This window comes from Euleptes europaea, chromosome 3 (genome assembly GCF_029931775.1).
Source record: "Euleptes europaea isolate rEulEur1 chromosome 3, rEulEur1.hap1, whole genome shotgun sequence".
Lineage (NCBI taxonomy): Eukaryota > Metazoa > Chordata > Lepidosauria > Squamata > Sphaerodactylidae > Euleptes > Euleptes europaea.
Window position 1 is genome coordinate 45900049 of NC_079314.1, and position 26322 is coordinate 45926370.

The 26322-nt window shown below is 42.0% G+C and overlaps 2 protein-coding genes across 2 annotated transcripts in view; one reads left to right on the forward strand and one right to left on the reverse strand.

Moving 5' to 3' along the window:
- Positions 1 to 15553, reverse strand: part of FBXL13 (F-box and leucine rich repeat protein 13) — an 88528-nt gene extending 72975 nt beyond the window's left edge. Inside the window, exons 1-4 of the mRNA XM_056846474.1 lie at positions 15479 to 15553; positions 10972 to 11075; positions 5432 to 5525; positions 3627 to 3694 (exon numbers count right to left, since the gene is read on the reverse strand). Coding sequence (XP_056702452.1) covers positions 3627 to 3694; positions 5432 to 5525; positions 10972 to 11075; positions 15479 to 15553 — 341 coding nt within the window. The remainder of the gene's footprint in view (positions 1 to 3626; positions 3695 to 5431; positions 5526 to 10971; positions 11076 to 15478) is intronic.
- A 1725-nt stretch (positions 15554 to 17278) lies between these two features.
- ARMC10 (armadillo repeat containing 10) lies at positions 17279 to 25604 on the forward strand. Its single transcript, XM_056847245.1, has 6 exons — positions 17279 to 17570; positions 19623 to 19771; positions 20568 to 20702; positions 22961 to 23137; positions 24014 to 24085; positions 25338 to 25604. Exons 1-6 carry the CDS (start codon positions 17279 to 17281, stop codon positions 25587 to 25589), a joined length of 1077 nt encoding a protein of 358 aa, XP_056703223.1. The 3' UTR covers positions 25590 to 25604.
- The last annotated feature ends 718 nt before the right edge of the window (positions 25605 to 26322 follow it).

Consider the following 26322-nt stretch of genomic DNA (forward strand, 5'->3'; position numbering starts at 1 on the left):
AGGTGGCATGGACCTTTAAACCACTCCCCTCAAATCACAGTTCACAAAGGTATTAATAAAAAAAGCTTTTTAAATTACAAGAATCCCAAAACTTGTTCATCTTCATACAGTTAGCACAAACACTGGAAAGTTACCTTTAGGAAAGTCACCTTTAGAAGGCTCCACTCATAAAACCAAAGTCTGCACTAGACCCACCCTCTTAACCTTACTCGTAGAACATTTAAAAGTAAATAGAGGCTTAGATCTACATCTAAGAATATCAGACAAAAGATGCCAATGTTTTCCTATAATATTTCTAACACAACTATATGCTCCATTATATGTCAGAGGGACAACCATTATATCCATCTTCTTTATCTAGGGGTTAAAAGAGATGTCCTACTAGTGATTTCTTTTCAGGCATATTGGAAATGGACGAAGTTTAATTTTCCACATTAGATGTGATTTTGCTATATACAACTATACCATTAGTCAACTGGGAAGACTCCTTGATCCTCTAGTGAAACATTTCTTGGCACTGAAGCATTCAGCCAAACAATTAAGATTCTGGGTGACAGAAAAGGTATCTACTCCTACACTCTAGCTGTATCAGATCTTACAAAAACGGAGAAACGTTTTGGATCTATAACTTATGAACTTTTGTGCCTCAAGGCTTGAATGAGGAAATTGACTGGCTCTCACTTGTATGAAACTTTGTTTTGCATGCCTTTCTATGCTTAAAGTGGACTTTTGCTGTGGGGTTAGTTTTAAGAGTTTGCTAATGACTTAGGGAGGGAGGATTTTTAATGGCTTCTCCCAGGTGCAGGCTGTACAGTTTTGGATTGAGGGAATGTATTTACCTTGTAGTCGGTATGATGCATCTTGAGTTATTTGACATTAACATGATGAGACATTCACACAAATATATTGGTGTTGTTAATTGGACCAGGTGAGATCGGAATACAGGTGTGTATATATATCTGTGTAATTGTATATGTAAGTATGTCTATTTATAATTGTGACTTTATTTATTCATTTTTTAGAGATACCTAGATGTGGAAATATTTGAAGCCTGGTTTTATTTAAGGACTATATACATTTCAAGTATGTACAAGTTTTTTATGATATGATGGTTTTTAATTTATGGCTTTAATGTTCCTTATTATTTTTGCAAGTAATTAATTCGTTTATCTTGCTGGTTCATGTGATTTGTTATGTCCTTTACAGTGTCAGTTAGATATGATTGTGCTAATTATGATCATAAGCCACTGATGAAGGCTTTGTGCTGAAACACTTGGCATTTTGTGTTATTTTATTTGACACTGTGTTATTTCATTGAATATGCACATTTGTTTTCTGTTTATGATTTGTTTATATATTAAATTACTGGTGTTATGTTTTGTGCACAAAATTAAATTTGTTCATTTACATATTGCATCAAACCACTTTTCTGCACTTATTAAGCCACAATAAACAATGTACTAATGAGGCTTTTAAAACTGGATTAAAAATGTAAAAAACAGCCATTTGTTAGAAAGAATACTGGAAAGACATTCAACAAAATGTAAGAGGGAGGCTTGGAGTCATAATTTATTTCAGTGAAATGCTTACTGAATTACTGAATACCGTTTTGCTAAGAAGCACTAGGTTATTGAGGAGAGAGGCAGGGTGGGCAGGAGGGACAAGAGAAGTCTGAATGGGCAGATGAATGAGCAGGAACCATGTTCAGGCAGACAGGGAAGGCAAAGTTGATAGGAGAACATCCGTAGGACTCTAACTCAATCCTATGGCTGCTCTGTCTATGCTGGTACTCAAAGGACTACAACTTAATTTCAATCCTGTTCACATTATTTATTTGTAAGATTTTAAGCCATACATCCTTTAGGGAACTGAGGGCAGCATACATGATTCCCCCCCTATCCCCACAGCCCCTTTTAATAATTACAGCAGCCCTAAGAGGGAAGGCTGGGAGTCAGTGACTGGCTGAAGGACACCCCAGTGGGTTTCATGGTATCCCATAGTCCTAGTCCATCCCTGTAACCACCACATTACACCAATCCATTTGTTTTGCTAAAACATTGCTCTTCTACAATTAAAACTTTGGTTCAACATAGCAATTAATAGCAATGCCCACCCTAAAGATTAAGGCAATATAAGTCCTTCCTGGTTCTAAAAAGATTGCAATTTCAGTCTGTACAAACCTCCATGTTTGCTGCAGCTTATTTAATTGTATTTTTAAACTGATTTTCAGCCAAAAGATGGCTCCCAAAAGCAGCTCTCATGAATAAAAAAACACTTAACACAATTAATGATCAGTACAAACTATTCCTTGGGGAGGGTGTTTTTTTTTAGCTGAAGCTCAGTCCAGGTACCGTGGAGGGGTGCCTGGCTGCTTCCTATCTTCTGCCTGATGGCCTCAATGTTGGAAGCTGAATGCTGGAGAAAGAGGAATATCAGCAGAAGCTGGTCCTAGGCATAGTGGTTTCTTTCTGCCCTTCCTCTTAGGGTCCCACCAGTGATAGCTGATTCAAAGCATTTACTTTCTCCTACTTCTTCATGGCATGAGCATTTCAAATTTGATCCTATAATTACTAGTTTCCAACAAATTTCTATCATGTCCCTTCCTTTCCTCCAAGGACCTCAAAGCATTCCCATTTTCTCACCCCCATTTTCCTCATTGAGCCAAAGCAATTCCATCATTTCTTCACCTCCACTTTCTATTAGCACAATTATACTGTGGTACCCACCCCCACTTACATAAATTATTTATGTGTGTGTTTGTGTGTGTTTTGCCATCAAGTCGCAGCTAACTTAGAGTGACTCCATAGGGTTTTCAAGGCAAGAGGCATTCAGGGGTGGTTTGCCATTGCCTGCCTTTGCATAGCAACCCTGGACTTCCTTGGTAGTCTCTACGGTTGCCAACCTCCAGGTACTAGCTGGAGATCTCCTGCTATTACAACTGATCTCCAGCCAATAGAGATCAGTTCCCCTGGAGAAAATGGCCACTTTGGCAATCGGACTCTATGGCAGTGAATTCCCTCCTCTCCCCAAACCCCACCCTCCTCAGGCTCCACCCCAAAAACCTCCTGCCGGTGGCGAAGAGGGACCTGGCAACGCTAGTAGTCTCCCATCCAAGTACTAACTAGAACTAGAACTTAGCTTCTGCGATCTGTTGAGATCAGGCTAGCCTGGGCTATCCAGGTCACAGCATTTTGTTTACAAAACTGAAATGTGATTACATAAAGACAAAGAAGGGAAAATTGGCTATGGAATAAGACCTGCATAGCGAGCCAAAAAAGGCTTCATTATCAGCCCTATCACCAAGTACCTGGTGGGCCACTCTTTTTGTCAGGTACAGCAGTAGCTTTTTGACAGTCCTCACTAAACATACTGGCAATATACCAACACACCTATGCTTCTAGAAAGAAAAATCACAGCAAACATGCATTTAAACAGAGAGGAGGACAAAACACTGGAATGCAATGAGTTGGAAGTGCCACCATCTGGATTCTTTGTAATACATGAATGATACAGCAGTTGTAGAGAAAATGACAAGCATAGAATCAGTCTTTGTCAATTCAGTATGGCACTAAAAGTTGTACATCTGTCAAATTTCAGGTAAATGCACGCACATACTCAGTACTTACTCAAAGCACTTTCTCTTTAAGTTGGTGCTATAAAAGTCCCATGCTTTGCCACATAACTCTGTAGTCATCTGAAATGCAATTGCACAAATAAAACAAATTAAAATAGGGAAGATGTGAATACTTAACTTCCCATACATAAAGCTGAGAGTGATAATTCACTGGGAAATTAACAGCACTTTCATTAAGAGGGGCAACATCAGATTTAACAAAAATTATCTCCCTGTTTTTCCTGAACATTATAACCTTTCCCAGTTCTTACTATATTCTAGCTGAATGGAATCAAAGATTCCAAGTCATAAACATGAAACAGTCTAGATAAGACTGCCATGTAAAAGGCAATAAACAGATTTGTTAATGCTATTCAGTGTTAGAGACAGCAACTTATTATTGGCAGATAACGTAGGCATGAAAATATAGGTATTTGGGAAGATGAAGTAGTATCATACGCTTGATCCTGTCTGTCTATAGAATTGCATCAGTAATAACAGAAGCTTGAGTTGTTGCAGCTACTGTCTGATCCTTTCCATCTGCCTCTGTTCTTGTATCAGGCACACTGCCAACCTCTTGAAGGTCAGCACTAGCTCCCACAATCCTAGGAGAGCCAAAAGGCCTAATGAGGACATTTAGGAGTAGGGTTGCCAGGTCTCCACTGGCCACTGGCGGGGGTGCAGCCTAAATAACTGGCGGTGCCTGCCACTTCTGCACTTTGGGTGGAACAAACCCAATGTTGTTGTTCAAGGCTCCCGGCAGAGCAATTCTCAAGGAGTGTCTGTATGTGTGAACTGGCTCGGGAGCCAGCATGATCCCTGCACTGGTGTAAGTGCCACTTGCGCTGGCTAAAGTGGCATGGATACCAGCGCAGGGCCATTTATACCAGCTCTGGGGAGCAGTATGGCAGTGCAAGGCTCAGGCACCGGCAGTGTTTCCCTGGTGCAAGGACTTGCACTGACACCAAAGCGGCATTCCTGGGGTGACCACAGGGCGGATCTGACTTTAGTCACCCCCCTAAGTCCTATGGCCCTGGGAATGCCCCCTTTTGCTGGCTCAAACTTGCGCCAGCAAAAAGGAAGGCATAGCACTGTTAAACTCTAAGGGGCTTGGAAGGGATTCGTTTTTTAATTCAATCTGTGCCGCTACAAGCTGCTCTGGAGGCAGCGTGGCTATGCCATCCCCGGGAGTTCACTAACCTTCAGGATTGTGCTGAAAGTCCCTTACCTACACAACCTTATTTCCGAAAACAGAAACAGCCATCTAGAGAACTGGAGAAGGGTAACAGCTACCTGGAGAATTGCTTAAATGGTGTGAGTAGGTATACAGAGAAGTTTCATTTTATTCAATGGAGCTTACTCCAAGGAAAGGGTTCTTAGAACTGCAGCTTTTATTTATTTGAATATTTTCTTTGGCTCTGAGGAATAATCAGGATGGGAAAGGACAGACTCTGAAGACATTACCAAATTGGGCACATAGTAGCTTGGGTTGAAACTCTGTGCAGTGGTGAAGTGACTGGGAATTACAGGAAGGAGAAGGATCCCTGGATTAAGACATCTGTATTTGATTTCTTTATAATAAGTTGAAAAAGCATTCTTCCAATTTTTCTCTTTATTGTCCATCCCCCCTGCCCCATGTCTTCTTTTCTTTGGCCTTTGGGGATAAGAGATCCTCTTTATCTTTACCTAATCCTTTAGGATAAAGCTAGATATTTATTCAAAATAACATTATAATTATTTCTACAATACATTTGATAACAGCAATAGTCCTGATTCTACAGAACAGTTTTCGGGAGGAGGGGGGAAACAAATTATTACCAGTTGATCATCATCAAGTCCTAAAAGGGTGTGTAAATACGTGTCTGAAATTACTTTTAACCTTAGGCTTAAGGCAGGATCAATACACATATTCCTGAAAAAAAGAGAAGAATTTATATTATTTTTCTAAAAAAAAACACTAATAGCAGCATTATTAAAATAATGTTAATCAAACATCATATTAAAATTATGTTTAAGGGAGTAAGATATGAGATAAATGAAGAACACTGCTGTGCTAAGAAATACTGTTAACTCTTCTCATAAATTTAAAAAATATTTCACATTTTGTACAAATGTTTTACCATTTTATGTATTCTGAGATCATCTGAAACATACATTAGATATAAAATGAATGCTGAAAAAATATGTCCCATGCTAAGTCTGTGCTGTATATCTCCACAAGACATTACCAGTGCAATCCTAAACAGATTTCTATCCTTTTAAGTCCACTGAACTTAATGGCTAAAGAAGGTGTAACTCAGCATAGGACTGCACTGTAAATAACTGATCAGGACAGTGCAAAGTAACTTTTGATAGTGACCTGAAACACTTTCAAATGTTCAGGAATGCTGCATGATACAATTTCAAGTAATTCTTGCTGGTGTTTGCCTGAGCACACTCATCAATACATATACTCAACATGGCCAAATCTGTAGTTGCTTAAATCCACAGGTTGAAGCTATGAACAGCCAAAGCAGATCTGAAAGGGAATAGGCTCTGAGAAGGAGATATTCCAGATACGGGGTTTTGTTAAGGGATTACTGCTACAAACGTGGGGTAGATCTATAGAGAGAACTGGAAGAGAGATTTGAGGAACAATCTCCATACTTCTTTGTTCTCTGGGGGAGAGAGATTGTATAATCTCCATACTTCCCTATTAGCTAGGCAGCAGAGTCTGAACAGGAACATCTATAGGAAGTTCTGTGAACTGAATTTGTGAACTTAAGAACTGGAATTCTGTACTAACTAAGCCATCTAAGATCTATGCCTTCTCTGTAGTAAAACTTATAAACTAACTCTGGTTCTACGCCTTCCCTACATACCGTTTTCCCTCCGTCCATCTCTTGTACAGTGTTTAATAAATCTGTTTCTTGGTTGTTAACTTGAAAAAGCCTCTGGTGTCTCATTTCTACTGAGGTAAAATAAGTAAAGGGACTAAGGAAAAAAATTAAAACTCCAATCAAACATTTTGGAAAGCAGTCTTTCTCTCAGTATGCACAGATCATGACAGCAGGCTTCTTTGGTGGAAAGTGCCTTCAGGTTGCAGCCGATTTATGGCAATCCCATAGGGTTTTTAAGGCAAGAGACATTCAGAGGTGGTTTGCCATTGCCTGCCTCTGCATAGCAATCCTGGACTTTCTTGGCGGTCTCCCATCCAAGTACTAACCAGGGTCAACCCTGCTTCACTTCTGATTGGGCTAGCCTAGGCCATCCAGGTCAGGGCAGGCTTGTATACATATACAATAACAGCTTATTTCCAGTCTAGGTATTTATTGTCCCAAAGCATGGAGTGAAGATATTAAGAGAGACAACAGGAAATGAACACTCAGCTTTTAACTTCCTATTGGCACAGTATGTTGCCACTGTGTATCTGTGTTTGTGGCAAAGGGCATGATGGAAAATTACACCCAAAGCAAAAAACTGAATAAGGACAGAGAGTGAAAATGAAGATAACATGTGAAAATGTAAGACTGTTTTCCTTCTCTACAAAAATTGACCAAAATCCTAGCTTCTTTAGATCACCAACACTGTTTGTGTACAACATGCTGCATGACTAGTCAGGATGCAAATGAAACACACAAGGACAGAATAGGAGAACAAAGGTGCCTTTTGGATTATAGTCCCAGAGGGGTAGCCATGTTAAGACTATTGCAGTAAAATTAAACAGAAGTCCAATGGCACAAAGACAAAATTTATTCTAGTATATGTGTTTCTAGTAACATAAACCTCTGGGCTGTGGAAGTCTGTCGGCATTACTGCCCTCTTTCGACTTTCTTTCTGTCCTTCAGGGTGGGGCTAAGTTTAGTCAACATAACTTTAATGTAGTTTGCTTTGGGAAGATTTACACTACTTGTTCATTTCTTCTGCCAGCACTGTACATATTCTGCCAGAACAGCTGAAAATGTTTAAAACAGAGTCTGCAGGAGGTGCAATTTGTCCTTCCACTTGGTGGGAGTGATGCAATAAATATGCAATAAATTACATGGTGCATTAATTTTATAGTCTCTGTACAATTTGTAAATTAGAAAGTCAAGAAAACAACCTACCATTCTAGCATATCAATTTAGGATTAATTCTAGCAAGAAATAGTGTGCTGTTCCTTTTGGAGAAGAGGTATTATTATTTGGAAGGCGAAGATCTTTCCAGTGTAAGACCAAGAGTTGAGCTAAAATAGTATATTGTCACTGGGAGTGATGAACAGAGATGACTCAGGGTCCTTTGCCATCTGATAACAATAGCTGATGCACTCAAGTCTATACCTACTAGGAAGCCAGAGTGGGTAACCCTCTTTGCCTTTCTGATGCCCCTGCTCTCTTTATTGTAGCAAGTCATACATGCCCTATAGGGCTTTCCAACCTTTTGCAAGATAGTTTGGTTAGTATTTAATTAATTTTATATGTATACCCCACTGCTCTCAAGCAGCTTACAACATTGTTTTCCATTTTATCCTCACAACAATAACTCTTTGAAGGAGGTTAGGCTGACTGGCTCAAGGTCACCCACTGAGATTCCATGGTAGAGATTCAAACCTTTGTCTCCCAGATCCTAGTCTGACATTCTATCTGCTACGCCACACTGGCAACACACAACTAGAAATGGTGGCCAAAATCTTGTGTGGAGAGTCAGAGATAAACAGGTTGTTTACCTGTAACTCTTGTGCTTTGGGTTGTTTAGCTGTACATTCACACTGATGGGTTTTGAGCCTGAGCAGAGCAAAGCAGCATTTTGGAAACTTCTAGAGTTAGCTTTTTTGGTGTGAAGACCTCCCCCACTCAGAAACACAGCCTCAGACCACACATGCTCTGAGTGGGCAGGAAGAAAAGATCTGGTCTGATGATCATAATTGTTTTGAGAAATCACAGAAGTTGATCAGATCTGTTGTTAACCATGGAGTGGAGGAATTTACATCAAGCAAAAAGAAGATGAAGAAGCATGCAATCCCACGGCCCAATCCCTTAAACATGGTTAAGGAATTAGGAGTGCTATGCACAAGTACACTGGTAACTAGATAGTTTCAGGTGGGTAGCTGTGTAAGTTTGTAATAGCAGAACAAAATTTGAGTACCGTAGAACCTTAAAGACCAACAAATTTCCAGGGTATAAGCATTTGCGAGTCAAAGCTCACTTCATCAGTGAGACAGCAGGGGAAAGGTCTGATTCAGTATAAGACAGCTTCATGTGTTGAGACAGTAGGGGAAAAGTCATGGTGAATGATAAGGGAACCGGGTGAAGCCTGTGCTCCTGACACTGTGAAACTACCAGATAAGCTATGCAGGCACCGAATGTTGAAGTGCCACGTCTTAACTCGGAACTAGGATAAAAGTTGTTGCCCCAGTACAACTGGGGCTTAGTCTTTGTGCTTGTTAATGAGGGCTGAGCCGCAGCTACAATAAAACTGTTTTCTCGACTAACAGTCTTGGGTCTCTCTCCTCCTCGAACCCCCATTTTTCCTGCAACATCAGATACAAAAGAGAATGTACTGAATGCACCAACAGGTCCTTCTTTGTATCACTTTTCCCACCTTCTGACCCGGATATAAGAGCTGATGGATCTTTGGTCCATTAAAACTTTTACCCTAGACATTTTTATTGGTCTTTAAGGTACTACTGGACTGCAATTTTGGTTACAGGATATGATCCCTCGTGTAACTTGCAAATAGCCACTAAGGAAATGCATATTTTTATTGCTATGATATATTAAAGTAACATTAGTTAAGCAACTTCACGTCATTTTGCTCATGTCCATGTTAAAGTAGCATTAGTTAAGCATCCTCGCATCATTTTGCTCATGTCCATATAAACTCTGTACATATATTAATAACAATTACTATATTTTTTTCAGTATACAGTGCTTTGCACAACAGATTTTCATTTATTTTAACCTTTACTAAATGCAGTTCTTTTATATTGCCTGTAGATTTATCCATGTCAATAGTCTTTTGGATTCATGACTGCAATGGAAATGGTATATAGGCAGAACACCCCTCTAGCCTTTATCTACATGAACTTTATTTGCCTACTCTATGATTGGGTGATTCGCAATCATTTCCATATTGGCTAATGAGCTCTGGTTAGTCACGCTATCAAAATCAATGCAATTTAAAAGGAGTTCTTTCCCATTTGGAATACGTGTGTGTGTGTGTTTTAGTATGAATGATGATGCTTCTTGTTTCCTTGCTTCTTTGATGATGCTTCCTGTTGCAGTGCTTCTTTCATTTATGCTGCTTCCCAAACTCTGAAACCTTTGGAGATGGCTTGAAAATAAAAAGCTGTTGCAACCATTTAGGTCTGGGGAAATCTTCCTTGAGCAGAATACCCTGCCTGGCGATACAGAAAGGCATTTGACTAAGGAACTGTGTATTTTACTGCTTGTCATCATGGGCTGTTCACCCACTTTTTGGAGTCTGTATTGGCCTCAGACAGTACATTTTCACAGGGCTTCCCCAGAGGTCTCTTGACTGTTTCTCAGCTCTCCCCCACTCCTCTTTTCTTAGTCTCCTCCAGGTTGATCAGTTGATTATTCTTCTGTAGGTACTTCCTTCCTCACAGTGCCCTCATGTGGTCTTAGAGGCCCTTTTCCTACTCTCGAGGGAACAGCTGGCTCTGTTCTTTCTAGGTTTTACTGTTTCACCAAAGCTGGCTTTGGTCAGGGCAGCCACCACACCACACACTGGGTAGCTCCAAACTCTGCATTTTAATGGTTTTTGCCATTTTTATATGTTTTTCTTACCATTAAGTTTACATGCCAATGTGAGCTCTGATTTCCTTTTTAATAGTTTTAGTTTTACTTCATTATTACAATTTTGTGTCTTGTGTTTTAAGTCACACCTGTTCATGCCCCTCTCACTCATGATTACCAGGTGTAAACCCCAGCTAATATTGAGGTTCTTGTTATTAAGAGAATTCTAAGGCATTCTGGTAGTCTGGAACAATTGCATAGTGATGATGCACCAACGATACGACATGAACTGTGGAAGAGGTAAGGCAAAAACATTGTGCCGCTACAATTAATAACTTGTAGATACAGTGTTAGTACAGATTCTTACACTCATTATCCTTCATGCCTTAATCCTTGTTTTTAAAGCTTTAATCACGTGTTGATATATTATCATGTTATTTAAAGAATCATTGATTAGGAACTTTATCAAGCATTTTCTAACAGTCAAAATACTTTGCAGCAACTAGATAACACTTAGTTACATTTCACTGTTTTACACCACAATATATATTTTTTTGGACCACAATATTTTACAATATTTTTTTTTGGGACAATATTTTTTTTGGACCACAATATTTTACATCCCATACAAAACATACTTACCATAAAATACTAGTTAGCCCATTTCCCATTATTTCTTTGATCTTTTCTTCTAAAAACCTAAGTGGGTCATCTGGGCGCATAATTAATAAACCACTCAAAAGAGCCTGCAAAAAAAATTCTGATTAATAAATCAAGTACACCTATATATAAGCACAAAACTTTTGAATGTTATTACCTTTCTACATTTGTGTTAAAACATAACATTTTGTTCTTTAATTTACGATCCAAAGTGTCATAAAAATAGTGAAATGTATTTCCATACGTGGTAATATGAGCAAAGAAATACTATAAAAATATTGTAAAAAACTTACAGTTATTGAACAAATGACAAAAGTAAAATGAACACTTTTCTTGTTAACTGGTCCCCACATCAAACAATGATCCACACAACTGCAAACCAAACACTTCCAATCCATGGATTGAAAAGCGTTCAGTTTGCAGTTGTGTGGATCAGTCATTACTTCGAGGATTTCTTGGGTTTTCCTCACACAATTTTAAGTAAGAGTGATTAAGGCTTTTATTTTGGAAGTTGTTCAGCCATGGAAGACTTGAGGATCAAACAGCATATGCTTATACAGATGTTATATCGAGAATATGTATGTTTTGTTTGGAAGTTTGAACTAACAAAGTTATTTGTATTGCCTTGGAATGTGTTCTCAAAAATCAGAATCATACAAAGAGGGATTTTATCTTTGATTTGCAATGCATCAAAGTCAAGTTCATGACCAGTAATCACTGCAGAAAACACTAGGATGAATATACTCCACGGGGGAGGGGGGTGCTCAGTGGTTATATTTGGTGCAGTAAAGTCTGTTTACTAATGTTGTCATGGAAAATATGAAAACAATGATGGCTGAAGGGAGTTTTTGGACAGCTTATAAAAATAGAACGTGCATTTTAAATATAAAGCATTTCAAAATGGAAATATTTATTCTGAATAGTTTTAGTTTACAATAACACTGAAAATCCTTTTTATTGGATTTACAAAGTTGAAATGCAATTTATATCCTCTCTCTTAAAACAATTTTCAGTACTTAGCAACTTAATCTCCTCTATTTTAACACTTTCTGACTCCTGGGATAGCCAAAAAGTTCAGAAAGAATTCTATTCTGGCCAATAAGACCTTCCCACTAATATGGATTGTAAAGCACCCAAAGTGAGGGGGAGCAGAAGGGAGGAGGAGCTCCCTAAAATTCTGAATCATACAGTTCCATGTTTTGTAACACAGAAGCTACATTTTATTGCCAACAGGGATATAAACTGGGAGACTAAACACCTTAAGCAATTAAAGATGTTAGACAGAAGCTGTATTTAAGGAAGCTGTATTTAAGGAACTAGTAAGTTATAGGTTACTGCTGTTTACTAGTTCCAGTGAAAAACTGTCATAAGCACAGACATTTTACATTTTATTGCCAACAGGGCAATTCACCACACAGAAATTGAGGCAACTGCTTGACAGTTTGAGGCTACAACAGTCTGGTGTGCTTACTACATATATAACATTACAATGGAAGAGTCTGTTCCCCCCTCTGATATTTGTGTGGGTTAGTTTGGGTAAAGTCCCTGCTGCTTAATCTATTTGTTTGTTAGAATTGTAGACTGCAGGAGCTCCCTTGTCCTGAAACCAGCTGCTCCCATACCTATACCTCCTTGCTAAGAAATGAATGGTGTTTTGAACACACCTGTCTCTGCTGTGTGAACCTAAGAACAGGAATGCGAGTACCCAATTCCTGATTTGCAAGCAAAAGGGAACATCACAGGGAGCACTGTTACACTGAAAGGTGGATGGGTTATTCTGTATTATTTACTTCATTTATATCCTTCCTTTCTTCCCAATGGGGATCCAAAGTGGCTTACATCATTCTCCAATCCTTCATTTTATCCTCACAATGACCTGTGAGGTAACTTAGACTGAGAGTGTATGATTGACCCAAGGTCATCCAGTGAGCTTCCATGGCAGAGTGGGGATTCAAATTCCACATCTGGGCCATCTTTCCATCTGCTGGACAAGCAATCTTATAATGGCTCTAGACGTGAATCCTAGTTTCTGCTCAAGAAGACTGCCCTATCTTTCTTCTACTATTCTTGAGACTTTCTTCCACCAGAGCCCATGCATCTATTGTGTATTTCTTTAATTACACCTTCTAGTTCTACATCCCAGTCCTCTTTAAGCTTTATTCTGACAAATAAGTGGCATTTTAAGTCTGTAACAGCCACCTACAGCCTATATACCTCATTGCGCTGAATGTGTGACTATACATGTTAGCTATCGTTTTTGGAACAAGTCCCCAAAACAACTGTCTATCACATCAGATTTGTTCTAATGTCTGTATTTTCTCCTACTTCTGTAGAATATTATCTATTCCTCTCAGCTGGTGAAACATAACTATTTTAAGCTTATTGAGACTATTAATTACACATCAACTATTAGACTATAGGAAGTGATGTTATTTGATACCCTGACAAGCCCTGTTTCCAGTTTAAAGACATAATAATACTATAGCTTCCCTCACGGTCATCCAAACAATTTAGACCTGCATGGTACAAATCTACCACCTACACAGCAGAATATTGTCCAGGAAAAAATTAACTATTCATTCAGACTTCATTAGGACAGCATGATTTGGTATATTTCAGGAAATAAAAAATGTAGGTACAGATGAATGGAGGAGCCTCTTTTAATCCATCTTTTATCTTTTTTATTTAAGCTTGATATATCTGATATAGACCTACATTTCCTCCTAATATTTTTCCCAGTTATTTTATATATGTAAGTGCCGTCAAGTCACAACCAACTTATGGCGACCCCAGCAAGGGGCTTTCAAAGCAAATGGGAAGCAGAGGTGGTGTGCCATTGCCTTCCTCTGCAGAGCCTTTCCTAATGGTCTCCCTACCAAGTTTCGACCTTCTGAGATCTGATGAGATCAGGCTAGATCATGCTACCTTCCCTCTTTCCCAATTATTTTATTGTGGTTAAAAGTGTAGGAGTACAGGGAGGGAAGGCGGCATGGTAGAGCCCAATCTTGTCACATCTCGAAAGCTAAGCAGCATCAGAACTTGGTAGAGAGACCACCAAGGTAGCTCTGCAGAGAAGGCAAAGGCACACCACCTCTGCTTCTCACCTGCCTTGAAAGCCCTTTGCTAAGGTTAACCATAAGTCTGGGAGCATTCCATGTACACTGGGTTTGATCATGACACTAATCGAAAGGGGGATTTTACCTAGTCCCTCTTCTCACTGTAGAACTCCAGTTTGCCTGTCATGCTGTTCCTGGAGGTCCCCTATCCCCCAGAAGCAGCATTTCAGTGAGATCACCAGGCTGCAATATGAGGGAGGCAGCAGGGGATTCCATTCTGCCGACAGAAGTGCCTTCTGTTAACAGAGATTATTTTCAGGATCCAGCCCATACACCTGTTCATCTCACACACTGTTCCTCTTAAAGAACCATCACTGAGGTACAAGGCATGATTTGTCAACCTTTTCACAGTTCATTTAAGATACATCAAGTTTCTCAGTGTTTCAACACTATCTTGACCTGGAGGTGTGGTAGCCTTGGTCTCACTTCATGCAGGGCTTTGAAGACTCTCAGAAGCAGCCAAAATCTCACTCCTCACTTCTGAGTGCACCCAAAATACGAAGCAAAGTCAAAGACTGACCCAGCCTCTTTCCCAAACCCTTTGTCTATGCAAGAGGTCATGCACAAGAGAGTAACAGCTGACTAGCTATCATGGCCAACCCAAGTCTGTGGAATTTCCTCCTTCTCACAATGCAGATGCCAGGTTTTGAGGAGACAGGGCCAGATATGGAAAAGGCCTCGCCTGGTCCCTTGCTTACAGGTCTCAATGGTGGGCATGGAGTGGGACTGGGAAAGGTCTGGAGCTCTCTTTCTTCCTCCTTTCACCTGCCCTGTATTTTGTAGGGTCTTTGGCTAGACTGATAATATCATGAGTCTTGCTGCTTATGGCACAGAAAGCCTGAACTGAGTATTTTCTCAAATTAGCTTCTTACCCTTGAGAATGTAATTTACATGATGCCTTAAAGATTTATTAGTCACAAAGGTGATGAAACGAATAATTCATCCAAGAAGAAAAACTAGACAAGGCTAATCGTTCTCTTCTTGCAAGGGGGGGCACGGTCCATTTTTATCGATTGATAATTGAAAATAAACAACAATGTATAACGTGCTAGGAAAAGTTGAAGGCAGCAGGAAAAGAGGAAGACCCAACAAGAGATGGATGGACTCTATAAAGGAAGCCACGGCCCTCAGTTTGCAAGGCCTGAGCAAGGCTGTTAAGGATAGGACACCCTGGAGGACTTTCATTCATAGGGTCGCCATGAGGCGGAAGCGACCTGACGGCACTTAACACACAACGTCCCAGCGCCCAGAACGGAGTGAGTAATTCATCCCAGAAAAGAAGCCAAAGAAGGCCATTTCCCCTGGGGCAGCTCTCTTTCTTTCAGGTCTGCACCCACGCCCGCCCCCTCCCCGCCCGGGGGGAAGCCCTTTACCTCATAGACGTCGGGTAGGGAGTATTTCTTGAAGTAGGCCCCGACCGAGGGGTCCATGTTTTGAAAGGCGGCCATGGCCGACCCGAGCCAACCGACCTTTGCCGAGGGGAGCCTTCGGCGTCCTTCAAAACCCCGCCGGTTTCCGCCCCCCGCAGCGGCCGCTCGTGGTCGCCTAGCGACGGGGCTGCTGCTCCCCTCCGGCCAGGCCGCTGCCCGCTCAGCCAGGTCTCCGGCCAGCCGGCCCCTGGTCCCCCTCGGAGGCCTGTCGGAGGGCACAACGCGAGCGAGAGGGGCGGCTTTGCTTCGGCTGCTCCCCTTTGCGTGCCCTGAGAAACAGCTGCTAGCCAGGACAGGCAGATATTCAACAGGGGGAAAGAGCAAGTGTCCAGTAGCACCTTCAAGACTAACAAAAATTTCTGGCAGGGTAAGCTCCTGTGTGTTGTGTGTTAAGTGCCGTCAAGTCGCTTCCGACTCATGGCGACCTTATGAATGAAAGTCCTCCAAAAGGTCCTATCTTTGACAGCCTTGCTCAGGTCTTGCAAATTGAAGGCTGCGGCTTCCTTTATTGAGTCAATCCATCTCTTGTTGGGTCTTCCTCTTTTCCTGCTGCCCTCAACTTTTCCTAGCATGACGGTCTTTTCCAGTGACTCTTGTCGTCTCATGACGTGACCAAAATACGATAGCCTCAGTTTAGTCATCTAGGGTCGGTTCAGGCTTGATCTAGAACCCACTGATTTGTTTTTTTGGCAGTCCACGGAATCCGTAACACTCTCCTCCAACACCACATTTCAAAGGAATCTATTTTCTTCCTATCAGCTTTCTTCGCTGTCCAGCTTTCACACCCATACATAGTAATAGGAAATACGATGGCATGAATTAATCTAGTCTTGGTGGCCAGAGTCACATCCTTACACTTCAAAATCTTTTCTAGCTCCTTCATGGCTGCCTACCCTGCCAGAAATTCTGCTAGCCTTTAAGGTGCTACTGGACGCTTGCTCTTTTCTGCTGCTAGTGACAGACTAACACGGCTCCCCGTCGTGATCTTCAACAGGGGAGAGTCAGCGACACCTGTTGAGTTCCAACCTGTTCAGAGAGATGGCGGTGGGGGGGGAGGGGAAGCGCCAGGCTTAAATAGGGAGAATAACATTTCCAGCCACTGACGACACGCCGGTCTTTGTGTGGCTGGAGGCTGGGCGTGCGGCGGGGCGGGCTCAGCGGAAATGTGTGACTGGCGAAGAGCGTCTTTGGCTCCTTCGCTTCTTCCTTCTCCACGTGGCGGCAAAGCCTCTGGCGTCTCCGGCCTCCTCTCAAGAGCTTTGCCAGAAACAAAGATGGCAGCCGGGGACCTCGGGGGATAATACGAAACCCGTTTGGGGCGGGCGAAGAAAGTTTCTCCGTGGTGGGTTTGGGAGGTATTTTAACGAGCGCCCTCCACGCCATCGCCGTGGCGGAGAAGCCGCCGAAGCCCTTTGCAGCTGATATAGGAGTTTTGGGGCACCGAAAGGACCGGCATAGTTTTAAAGTTGTTCTTCCAGGGCATTGGGAGGAGCCCCGTTTTCGGTTCCTGTCAGAAACAAGCATTCACGTGCAACTGTCCCGTGTTGCTTCAGCCCCCACTGCACTTCAGGACCTGGCATCGGTTCGGGATTTCCGTGTTCGGAGATACCAGTGATTTTTTTAAAAAACTATTTTCAACCACTCCTGCAAATTTAACTTTCACAAATATCCGGGAGCTCCGAACACGGAACTGTCGACGCGCGTCTGGATGGTCTTGCAGGCCCGACTTCTGAAGCTTTGGCAATGGGCCTGAGGGATTCCAGAGGATCCCTGATGAGAGTGGGGCTGCTGGGGCTGGTGGCTGGGGCTGGGGCTGGGCTCTGTTACTGTGTTTACCGAGCGACCTCCAGGAAGAGAAAAAACGGAGGAGGAGAAGCAAGCCTGAAAGGAGAAAGCATCCAGAAGGAACACGAGGAGAGACTGGGGCCCACCTCTTGGGGGGAAGCCCAGGTGACTGCCACCGGGCAGACCCCAATCTTGGACGTTAACATTTTCTCCAGCACCGGGCAGAAAGGTTCCAGCCATCTCCAGCAAGGTAAGGGTTTGGTCAGCTCGAGTGTGGGCTTCAGCTGACTGGGCTGAGAGCGTAAGGTGGACTACAGAGAACCGCCTGTTGAGTGGTGAGGCCAAAAGTGGCATGATTTCCCACCTGTGTTTTGGAAGGACTTGCTTCTGGTGTGCATGCATAGAGAAGAAGGGTGCAGCAAACGTGCCTCTCTTGGCATTCAAGGTGAGAGGAGCAGGAAGATGGGAAGGGGCCGTGGCTCAAGGGTAGAGCATCTGATTGGTATTTATTTGTTTATTTACATTATTTATAGTCCGCCGTTCTCATAGGGACAGGGCGGATTACACATAGCCAGTACAATCAACAAAGTGGGACATTCAGTAAACAATGCATTAGGATTGTAGAAGTCTGGAACCAACCAGAAAGAGCTGAAGCATAGCATAAGTATTAACATGACATTTTAATTGCTGCAAAAATTACATAATAGGATCCTTTTATTTGTTTGTTTAATTCAATTTCTGTCATGCTCTTTCCTGGCACAAACCGGGCTACTGCTTACAGTAAGCACTGCACAGCAGCATAGACCACAGTCCCTAGCAGTATAGACCACAGTCCAGAGAGCCAGAATGGTGTAGTGGTTAAGATGGTGGACTCTGATCTGGAGAACCGGGTTTTATCCCCCACTCCTCCACATAAGCGGCGGATGCTAATCTGGAGAACTGGGTTGATTTCCCCACTCCTCCACATGAAGCCAGCTGGGTGACCTTGGGCTAGTCACACTCTCTCAGCCCCACCTACCTCACAGGGTGTCTGTTGTGGGGAGGAAAGGGGAAGGTGATTGTAAGCCGGTTTGGTTTTTCTTTAAGTGGTAGATAAAGTTGGCATATAAAAACCAACTCTTCTTCCTCTTTCTCCCCCTGTTTTATCCAGTAAGTTTGTTAACCATTTTGTGCAATCCTATTACCTGTGCAGAAAGGCCATCATGAATAATTCAGCTTTGCATAGTTCGAGGAAAGCCAAGAGAGTGGGAGCCTTCCTGACCTCCTCAGGCAGGTAATTCCATCAGGTGGGAGTCACAACGCAAAAAGCATATGTACAGGCAGTTATTCATTTAACCCATTTGCAGGTTGGCACCCTCAGAAGGCCCTGCATAGATGAGTGAAGAGAGGGAGAGGTGGTCCCATAGATAAGAGGGACTAAGGCCATGAAGGGCTTTGTATGTGATAGCCAATACCTTAAATTGAGCTCGGTAACAAATGGGCAGCCAATGGAGTGTCTGCCGAATGGGAGTAATATACGTGCTCTGTCTAGCTCCTGATAATAGTTGAACTGCAGCATTCTGCACCAGTTGGAATTTCCAAGTTGATTTTGAGGGGAGACCAATGCATAGTGCATTAGTCTTGATGTTTAGTCTTGACACTTAGGGCAGTTTAGCTTGGAAAGAAGGCGGTTAAGAGGAGACAGGATAGAGGTCTATAAAATTATTAATGGTATGGAGAGAGTGGACAGGGAGCTTTTCTCCCTCTCTCATCATACTAGAACGTGGGGTCATCTGTTGAAGCCGGAAAGTGAGAGATTCAAAACAGATAAAAGGAAGTATTTCTTCACACAACGTATAGTTAAATTGTGGAACTCCCTGCCCCAAGATGTGGTGATGGCTGCCAACTTGGAAGACTTTAAGAGGGGAGTGGACATGTCAGTGGAGGAGAGGGCTATCCATGGCTACTAGTAAAAATGAATACTAGTCATGATGCATACCTATTCTCTCCAGGATCAGAGGAGCATGCCTATTATATTAGGCGCTTTGGAACACAGGAAGGATAATGCTGCTGCAGTTGTTTGTAGGCTTTCTAGAGGCAACTGGTTGTCCACTGTGTGAACAGACTGCTGGACTTGATGGAAATCTTGTTGGTATTGAAGGTGCTACTGGACTCATCTTGCCCCTGTAATAGTGCAAACTTTCTTATAGAGGTAGCCCTTCCCATGCTGCTCCAGCCCACTCCTTTGTTATCCACTCCTACTTAAATGTCTGCCGTGGAAAAATTGCTGACTTTAGGTGATGTGTATGTTTTCCAATACTAGCAGGCATGAATTTCCCAATATCTCCTGATGGTCTAGCGGCAAACCACATACACAGTCTTATTTATTTACTTGAGTCTGTGGAGGATCCCTTAATTCAGGAACAAGCCTTGATTACACTGAGCAACAGTGCTGCCTTCTCTGTCAATCAGGTAAGTATTGTTCTTTAACCAATACACATAGAAAAGGAAACACAAAGGGGGAAAATGATAATGACATTGTAACATTTTAAAATGCATTTTATCTTATATTAAGGCAATATTTTAAAAGGACAACCTTGGCTTCTGTTTGGTAGCCATAACTCTTAATCACTTGTTCTCTAGCAGGAATAATGCATTCTTCCACAGTACTAATAATACAATTACTAGAATCATCAACAATTCCATGGGCTGTTTAGCTTAGAAAAAAGGCGGGTAAGGGAAGACATGATGGAGGTCTATAAAATGATGGTGTGGAGAGAGTAGACAGGGAGAAGCGTTTCTTCCTCTCTCATAATACTAGAACACGAGGTTATCTCCTGAAGCTGAAGGGTGAGAGTTTCAAAACAGATAAAAGGAAGTATTTCTTCACACAATGCATAGTTAAATTGTGGAACTCCCTGCCCCAGGTTGTGGTGATGGCTGTCAACTTGGAAGGCTTTAAGAGGGGAGTGGACATGTTCATGGAGGAGAGGGCTATCCATGGCTACTAGTAAAAATGGATACCACCAGTCATGATGCATACCTATTCTCTCCAGGATCAGAGGAGCATGCCTATTATATTAGGCGCTGTGGAACGCTGGCAGGATAATGCTGCTGCAGTCATCTTGTTTGTGGGCTTCCTAGAGGCACCTGGTTAACTTCTGTATGAACAGACTGGTGAATTTTGATGGGCCTTGGTCTGATCTAGCATGGCGTTTCTTATGTTCTTAAGACAGTTACTAATATATATTTTCTCTTTAACTTGTAGGATATAATTCGAAATTTAGGTGGTCTTTCTGTTATTGGAAGCATGCTTTCAGTTCCAGCTACTAATGTTAAAGAAAAAGCACTGAATGCTCTTAATAACTTGAGTATGAATATTCAAAATCAAGTAGAGCTAAAAGTAAGTTGAAATAAGAAACGGTGTAATAAAAAGGTATGTGAACTTATAATGAAGTAATAAAGAACTTTTAGAGCAATCCAGTTCTATTTAGATTAATGAGAGCCTTGTCATTATGGGCTTTACTGTATGCTTGACTTAATCCTGATTTTCTCTGCAGTCAATCCACATTCATTGGAATTGGTTTGGGCATGGTTGTTCCGCACGTCTGCCATCCCTGTGCACTTTGTTTTATTTGATTTATTTGATTTTTAGGCCACACTTTCCTGGCCAAGCCAGGTTCAAAGCAGCTCACAACCTTTTAAAACAATCTAAAACAGTAAATAATTACATAAGTATAAAGATAAAATTGGGCCCTTACTGACACAGCAGCAGATACATCTATAATATAACATAATAACACAGCAGCACTAATAATTTAGACTCTTTGTGGGAAGTAGCAGAGGCGAAGAAAGGGGGGAGAAGGGGGGCCAACCAAATGGAAGATGGTTGCTGCTCTCAACCGTATGCCTGGTGGAACAGCTCAGTTTTACAGGCCCTGTGGAATTGTTTTAAATCCTGCAGGGTTCAAACCTCACTGGGCATAGCGTTCCACCTGGCTGGGGCCAGAGCCAAAAAAGCCCTGGCTGAGGACAGTTGGATGTTTTTCGGGCCAGGGATCACCGGAATATTTTCTCCAGGTGAGCAAAGTGCTCTTTGGGGAGTATATTGGGAGAGGTGGTCCCACAGGTATGATGATCCCAGTCCGTTTAGGGCTTTAAAGGTTAACACCAAAAACTTAAACCTGATCCTGAGCTCAGTGTGGGGCCAGTGCAGTTAGTGGAGCACAGGTTGAATATTTGCCTTCCAAGGGGTCCCCATAAGAACCCGCACTGCTGTATTTTGGACCAGTCAAAGTTTCTGGGTTACTCTTAAGGGCAGCCCTGCATAGAGCAAGTTACAGTAGTCTAGTCTCGAGGTGACTGTTGCATGGATCACTGTGGCTAGGTTGGGTTGAGAGAGGTAGGACACCAGCAGCCTAATCTGATGGAGTTGGTAAAATGCTGCCGTGTCTGTATTGGTGACCTGTGCCTCCATTGTGAGGGAGGCATCCAGAGTCACCCCAGGCTCTTGATGGATGTAGCTGCTGTTAATTGCACCCCTTCAAGAGCTGGAAGCTGGCAGCCCACAACCCCATCCCACCATAGGACCTCGGTCTTTGATGGATTTAGCTTTAGCCGACTCTGCTTCAACCACCCCACACAGCCTCCAGATATCTGGCCAGACGTTCTGGGGTGGCATCCAGGTCCCCCCTCCCCCATCAACAGATATAGCTGGGTTTCATCAGCGTACTGGTGACATCACAGCCCGAAACTCCAGACAAGCTGGGAAAAGGGGGCCATATAGATGTTAAGCAACATTGGGGAGAGAATGGCCCCTGGGGGACTCCACATGCCAACGAGCACTGTGGTGCCATCCTCTCCTCTTACGCCTCCCAACCCTGAAGAAATTAGATCAGCCACTTCAGGGCTGTCCCGTGTATCCCAGCGTTGGCGAGGCGTGACAAAAGGTTGTGATCTACCACATGAAACGCTGCCGTTAGATCTAACAAAACTAGCAGTGCTGATCCACCTCGGTCCAGCTGTCGCCAGAGATAATCTATGAGGGTGACCAGCACCATCTCCATCCCATAGTTAGGGCAGAAGCCGGATTGGAATGGGTCCAGAGCCCATGTGTCCTCCAGGAAGCTCTGGAGCTGCTCCGCTGCCACGCTCTCAACTACCTTGTCCAGGAAAGGCAGATTAGACACCTGGTGTTTGTGGAGCCAGTTTATTTTTCCTTCAATAATGAGGATTTTTCAAGGGAGGGTGCTGTTGTCATCAGTGGTATCATCAGTGGCGTCATAGCACCCCCCTTTTTGTAAAATGGCACTAAAATATTAATATATTGCTGAAGTGTTGTAACAATAGGCTTAGGAGGTTCTCTGAATTCCCAGCTTTCATTAAAAAAGAAAAAGTAAGTCACTATCCTCTCCTTCGGAGATATGCCTTTTTCCTATCTGCAAGCCAGACAAGGCCAAAACTGGGGATTGTGGGAGAAGGCCCTTTCACTCAGGGTCTGTAAAAATGGAGGACCCTGCTTGCCTCCAGGGGAAGCTTCTGCCCATGAGTCATGACTGCCCCACCCTGACCTACTGGAGAAATTAATATTTACACAGTAAGTCCTTAATGAAAACATCTTTGTTATATTTGTTATAATGTTTTGGTTTTTCCTCTCTCAAGAGATACATTGTCAAAATCTGTGAGGAAACCAATTCCTCACCCTTGAACTCTGAGCTGCAGCTGGGTGGTCTTCGCTTTTTAACCAATATGACTGTTACCAACGACTATCATTCCATGATGGCTAGCTCAATTCCGTGCTTTCTCCGTTTGCTTTCAGATGGAGATGAACGAACACAGGTATTATATATACTGTCCTAGGCGTACAATATTGAGCATGCTGTTTTCTTCTGACTTAAAGTTCCAGTTTAGCTTTTTGTTTGTTTCTGCTAACTCTGAAAATAAATAATAGGTATGCACATAAGAAATACTATCAATGAAGTATCTGAGAGCAAAAAAAAAGTGTTGATTTTCTTTCCCATCAAGAACTAGAATAAGTTTTTTTTAAATGAATTTGACTATAGTTATTTGGTCTTTTCAAGCTGTGGAGGTTCCAGTTAGTTTTTTTTTGGGGGGGGGGGATCTCCTTAGACTGTAACTAATTAAGTAATTTCACCCAGAGCAGGTAAGCAATTTCTTGTCAGCCATTCATAGGAAGAGACCCGACCTGGGTCCATTTTGTCCAATACACCTTGTCTAGTTGAGCGTAGTAACATGTTGGTGCCACAAGATGGCACATGTTTTTCTCCCTTTCTGGAAAGAAACAAGAAATTGTGTGTATGTATATAAAAGCAGCGTTTTCTTATAATCTGTAGAAAACTGAATAAAATGCATTCGCTCTTCGAGTTGTTAACAGCCCCTCCCCCAGTTTTTTAGCTTTATGTTAAAGGCCGGTGCAGCGGTGGGGTGATGGTCGGAGACAAAGGATGCTGATGCGCCTCCTGCTGCATTGCAGCGTTGGAGTCAATCAACCTGTGTTGCTGCCCACCCTGTGCCTATTCTGTCAGAAGTCAGTCCTACCAAAATCAGTGAGACTTACTTCATAGTTAGTATGTTCGTGTAGCAAACTAGAATACACCAGTGGGGGCCGTTGCCAGAATGGGAAGACTTTGTGTTTTTTCACAACTATTTCCAGTTACATGGCTGAGTGAAATAAACTTTCCCTCCTTATTATAGACTCAGGTTCTAAAAGTGCTTGTGAATTTATCAGCAAACCCAGCTATGACAGAACATCTTCTCAATGCTCAGGTAAGTCTTACTGTTTTCTTGTGCTCCTTTTGGAAATCCTTGTTCTCTTGTGTTTGAATAAATGTTTGTATTTTAAAGACGTTTGTATGGCTTGTTGAGAGTGGAGAAGGGACATAATCCATATTCCAGCTGCTGTTTTGGAGCTCCTTCCCACACAATAAACGGTCTTCCCAGTGTGAGAAAGAAGCATTTGAAGCGTATAAATTTGAAGTGTATAAAGAGCTGACCTCAAGCAGTTCAGCCATAATTGAAAAAAAAAACTGAGCTATATCATGATGAATGTACTCTTCCTCCCTTCTAAACAAATACCTTTTGAATGTTTTCACATATCTCTGTGCAAATGATTACATGGCTTGGCACCAGTTATAGATTCTAATAGTACCAAATTTTCATGAAATTGTATGCACAGAGATATTGAAGTCTGGGTATTTTACTTATATTACTTTGCCTATACTATATCTAGAAACCAACCACTCTTAGAGTAGGTTCTGTTTGTTCTATATCTTTAATATTTATGAAAACAGTTCATGGCAGTTTCTCCACTTGAACTATTGTGTTATCAGAACCAAACCAAAAAAATTGGTGTGAATCAGATGATTGTTTGCAACCAGAAGGCAGGCACTGCACCAGGGTCTTTCTCATGAGCAATGCAGACCAATGTATCAACCCAGATGTTTACAGCTGGTGCTAGATAACCATTATATACCTCCCCACTTAAAAAAAAAATCACCTGTGTGCAAGATGAGTGGTTTCCACTATTGTGGCTTTTAAGCAGAAACAGACTCTTTCCCCAGACAGTTACATTTTTTAATCCAGAGTTCAAAATGCTTTTCAGGAGGTAAAATATAAGCCAATACTTTCTCAGGAGGATGTAATTTGGACTGGTCTGATGCATTCTTGACATGCCACAAAGACTCTTTGCTACTTCAGGTTGGATCCAGGCTAAATCTGCAATTTCCACTGACTCCCTCTTCCCACTGTAGAACCTCCTCCTGTAATTTCTCAGGGAATGTCCCCCTATCCTGCAGGAGCAGCATTTTGTGGAGATCAGTGGGAGGCAGGAAAGTGCCATTCTGCCATTGGAAAATTTAGTCTGGACCCTAATATTTCAAGTATAGTTAGCTATAAGCTAGTTTGTGTGGGTTTTTTTTTTTTTTGTAAAAGCCATTTATTTGTGTACTGCAGTAGTTCACATTGATTTCTCATGATTTTCACCAGCTGTTTTGTTTTTGTATGCATGTTACTCCTCTAGGCACCTTTCCTGTTATCCCTGTTCGATAGCTGCATCAACAAAGAAGTCCTACTCAGAGTCCTGGTGTTTGCCACAAACTTGACACAGCATATGAAAAAAGGAGAGAGAGCGATTGCCTCACATCACAGCGAAGATTCAGTTTTTTCCATGCTTTGGGGGAATTCAACTAAGTGTTCTCAAAAACTGGCATCTCTGTTCCTCCATCATGACACAGAAGTCAAGGAACAAGTTGCCAAACTAATAATGCAGTAGTAATTTATCAGACTGAAATGTTAAAATCTATTTTTAAAATCCTGAATTGTATATGGAAGTTTGAATTTCAATAACCTGACACAACTCCTTGTGAGTGTGGGAGCTCTGGTACACATATGGACATGTACATACAAAAGACTCTGCATTCACTGAGCCTAAACATTTTATGTTTCATGTGATAGACTGTGATGGCCTTTGGCCACAAACAATAAACTTTATCAACTTATCTACTCAACATTTTGGCCTTGTGGTACAGCTCCAGAGGGATGGAGTCCGGTCAGCAAAAACTCCAGGTGGGGGTAGAGCAGTCCTCTCCAGAGAAATGGGTAGGAAAGACATTACACGTAAGAGCTCTTGTCTACCCATCAGAACTTCAGCATAGCAGCCTGTTACACTGGGACATTTACTGCAACCTTGAAAGAAGTTTACTGGACTGCTACTAGAATGTAATGGATTATTGTAATTGTTTGCTATGCCCACTCCAAGCACTTATTTACAGTTGCAACTAAATTTAGGATTAGGCTAGAAGGAGGGATTGAAGTACATAATTATTTGCACTTTGCTTTATGCTTTATTTAGGCCTTCTAAGGCCTCATTTAAATTTACAACATTGTACACACCCGGCATCTCATTTAAATTGGGCTGTTCTGTCTGTAACATTAACATGACACCCACCTGAGCTACTGATCTCTTATCCAGAAAACCTAGTAAAACTGAGGTGTCAGCTGCTACA

Bases quoted from the DNA above. Each gene is read 5' to 3' on its own strand.
- ARMC10 (XM_056847245.1), top strand. From the start codon at position 17,279: ATGGGCCTGAGGGATTCCAGAGGATCCCTGATGAGAGTGGGGCTGCTG. The intron at 17,571-19,622 runs GTAAGGGTTTGG...TTCCAATACTAG, and splicing joins TTCCAGCCATCTCCAGCAAG to CAGGCATGAATTTCCCAATA. The intron at 20,703-22,960 runs GTAAGTTGAAAT...TCCTCTCTCAAG, and splicing joins AAAATCAAGTAGAGCTAAAA to AGATACATTGTCAAAATCTG.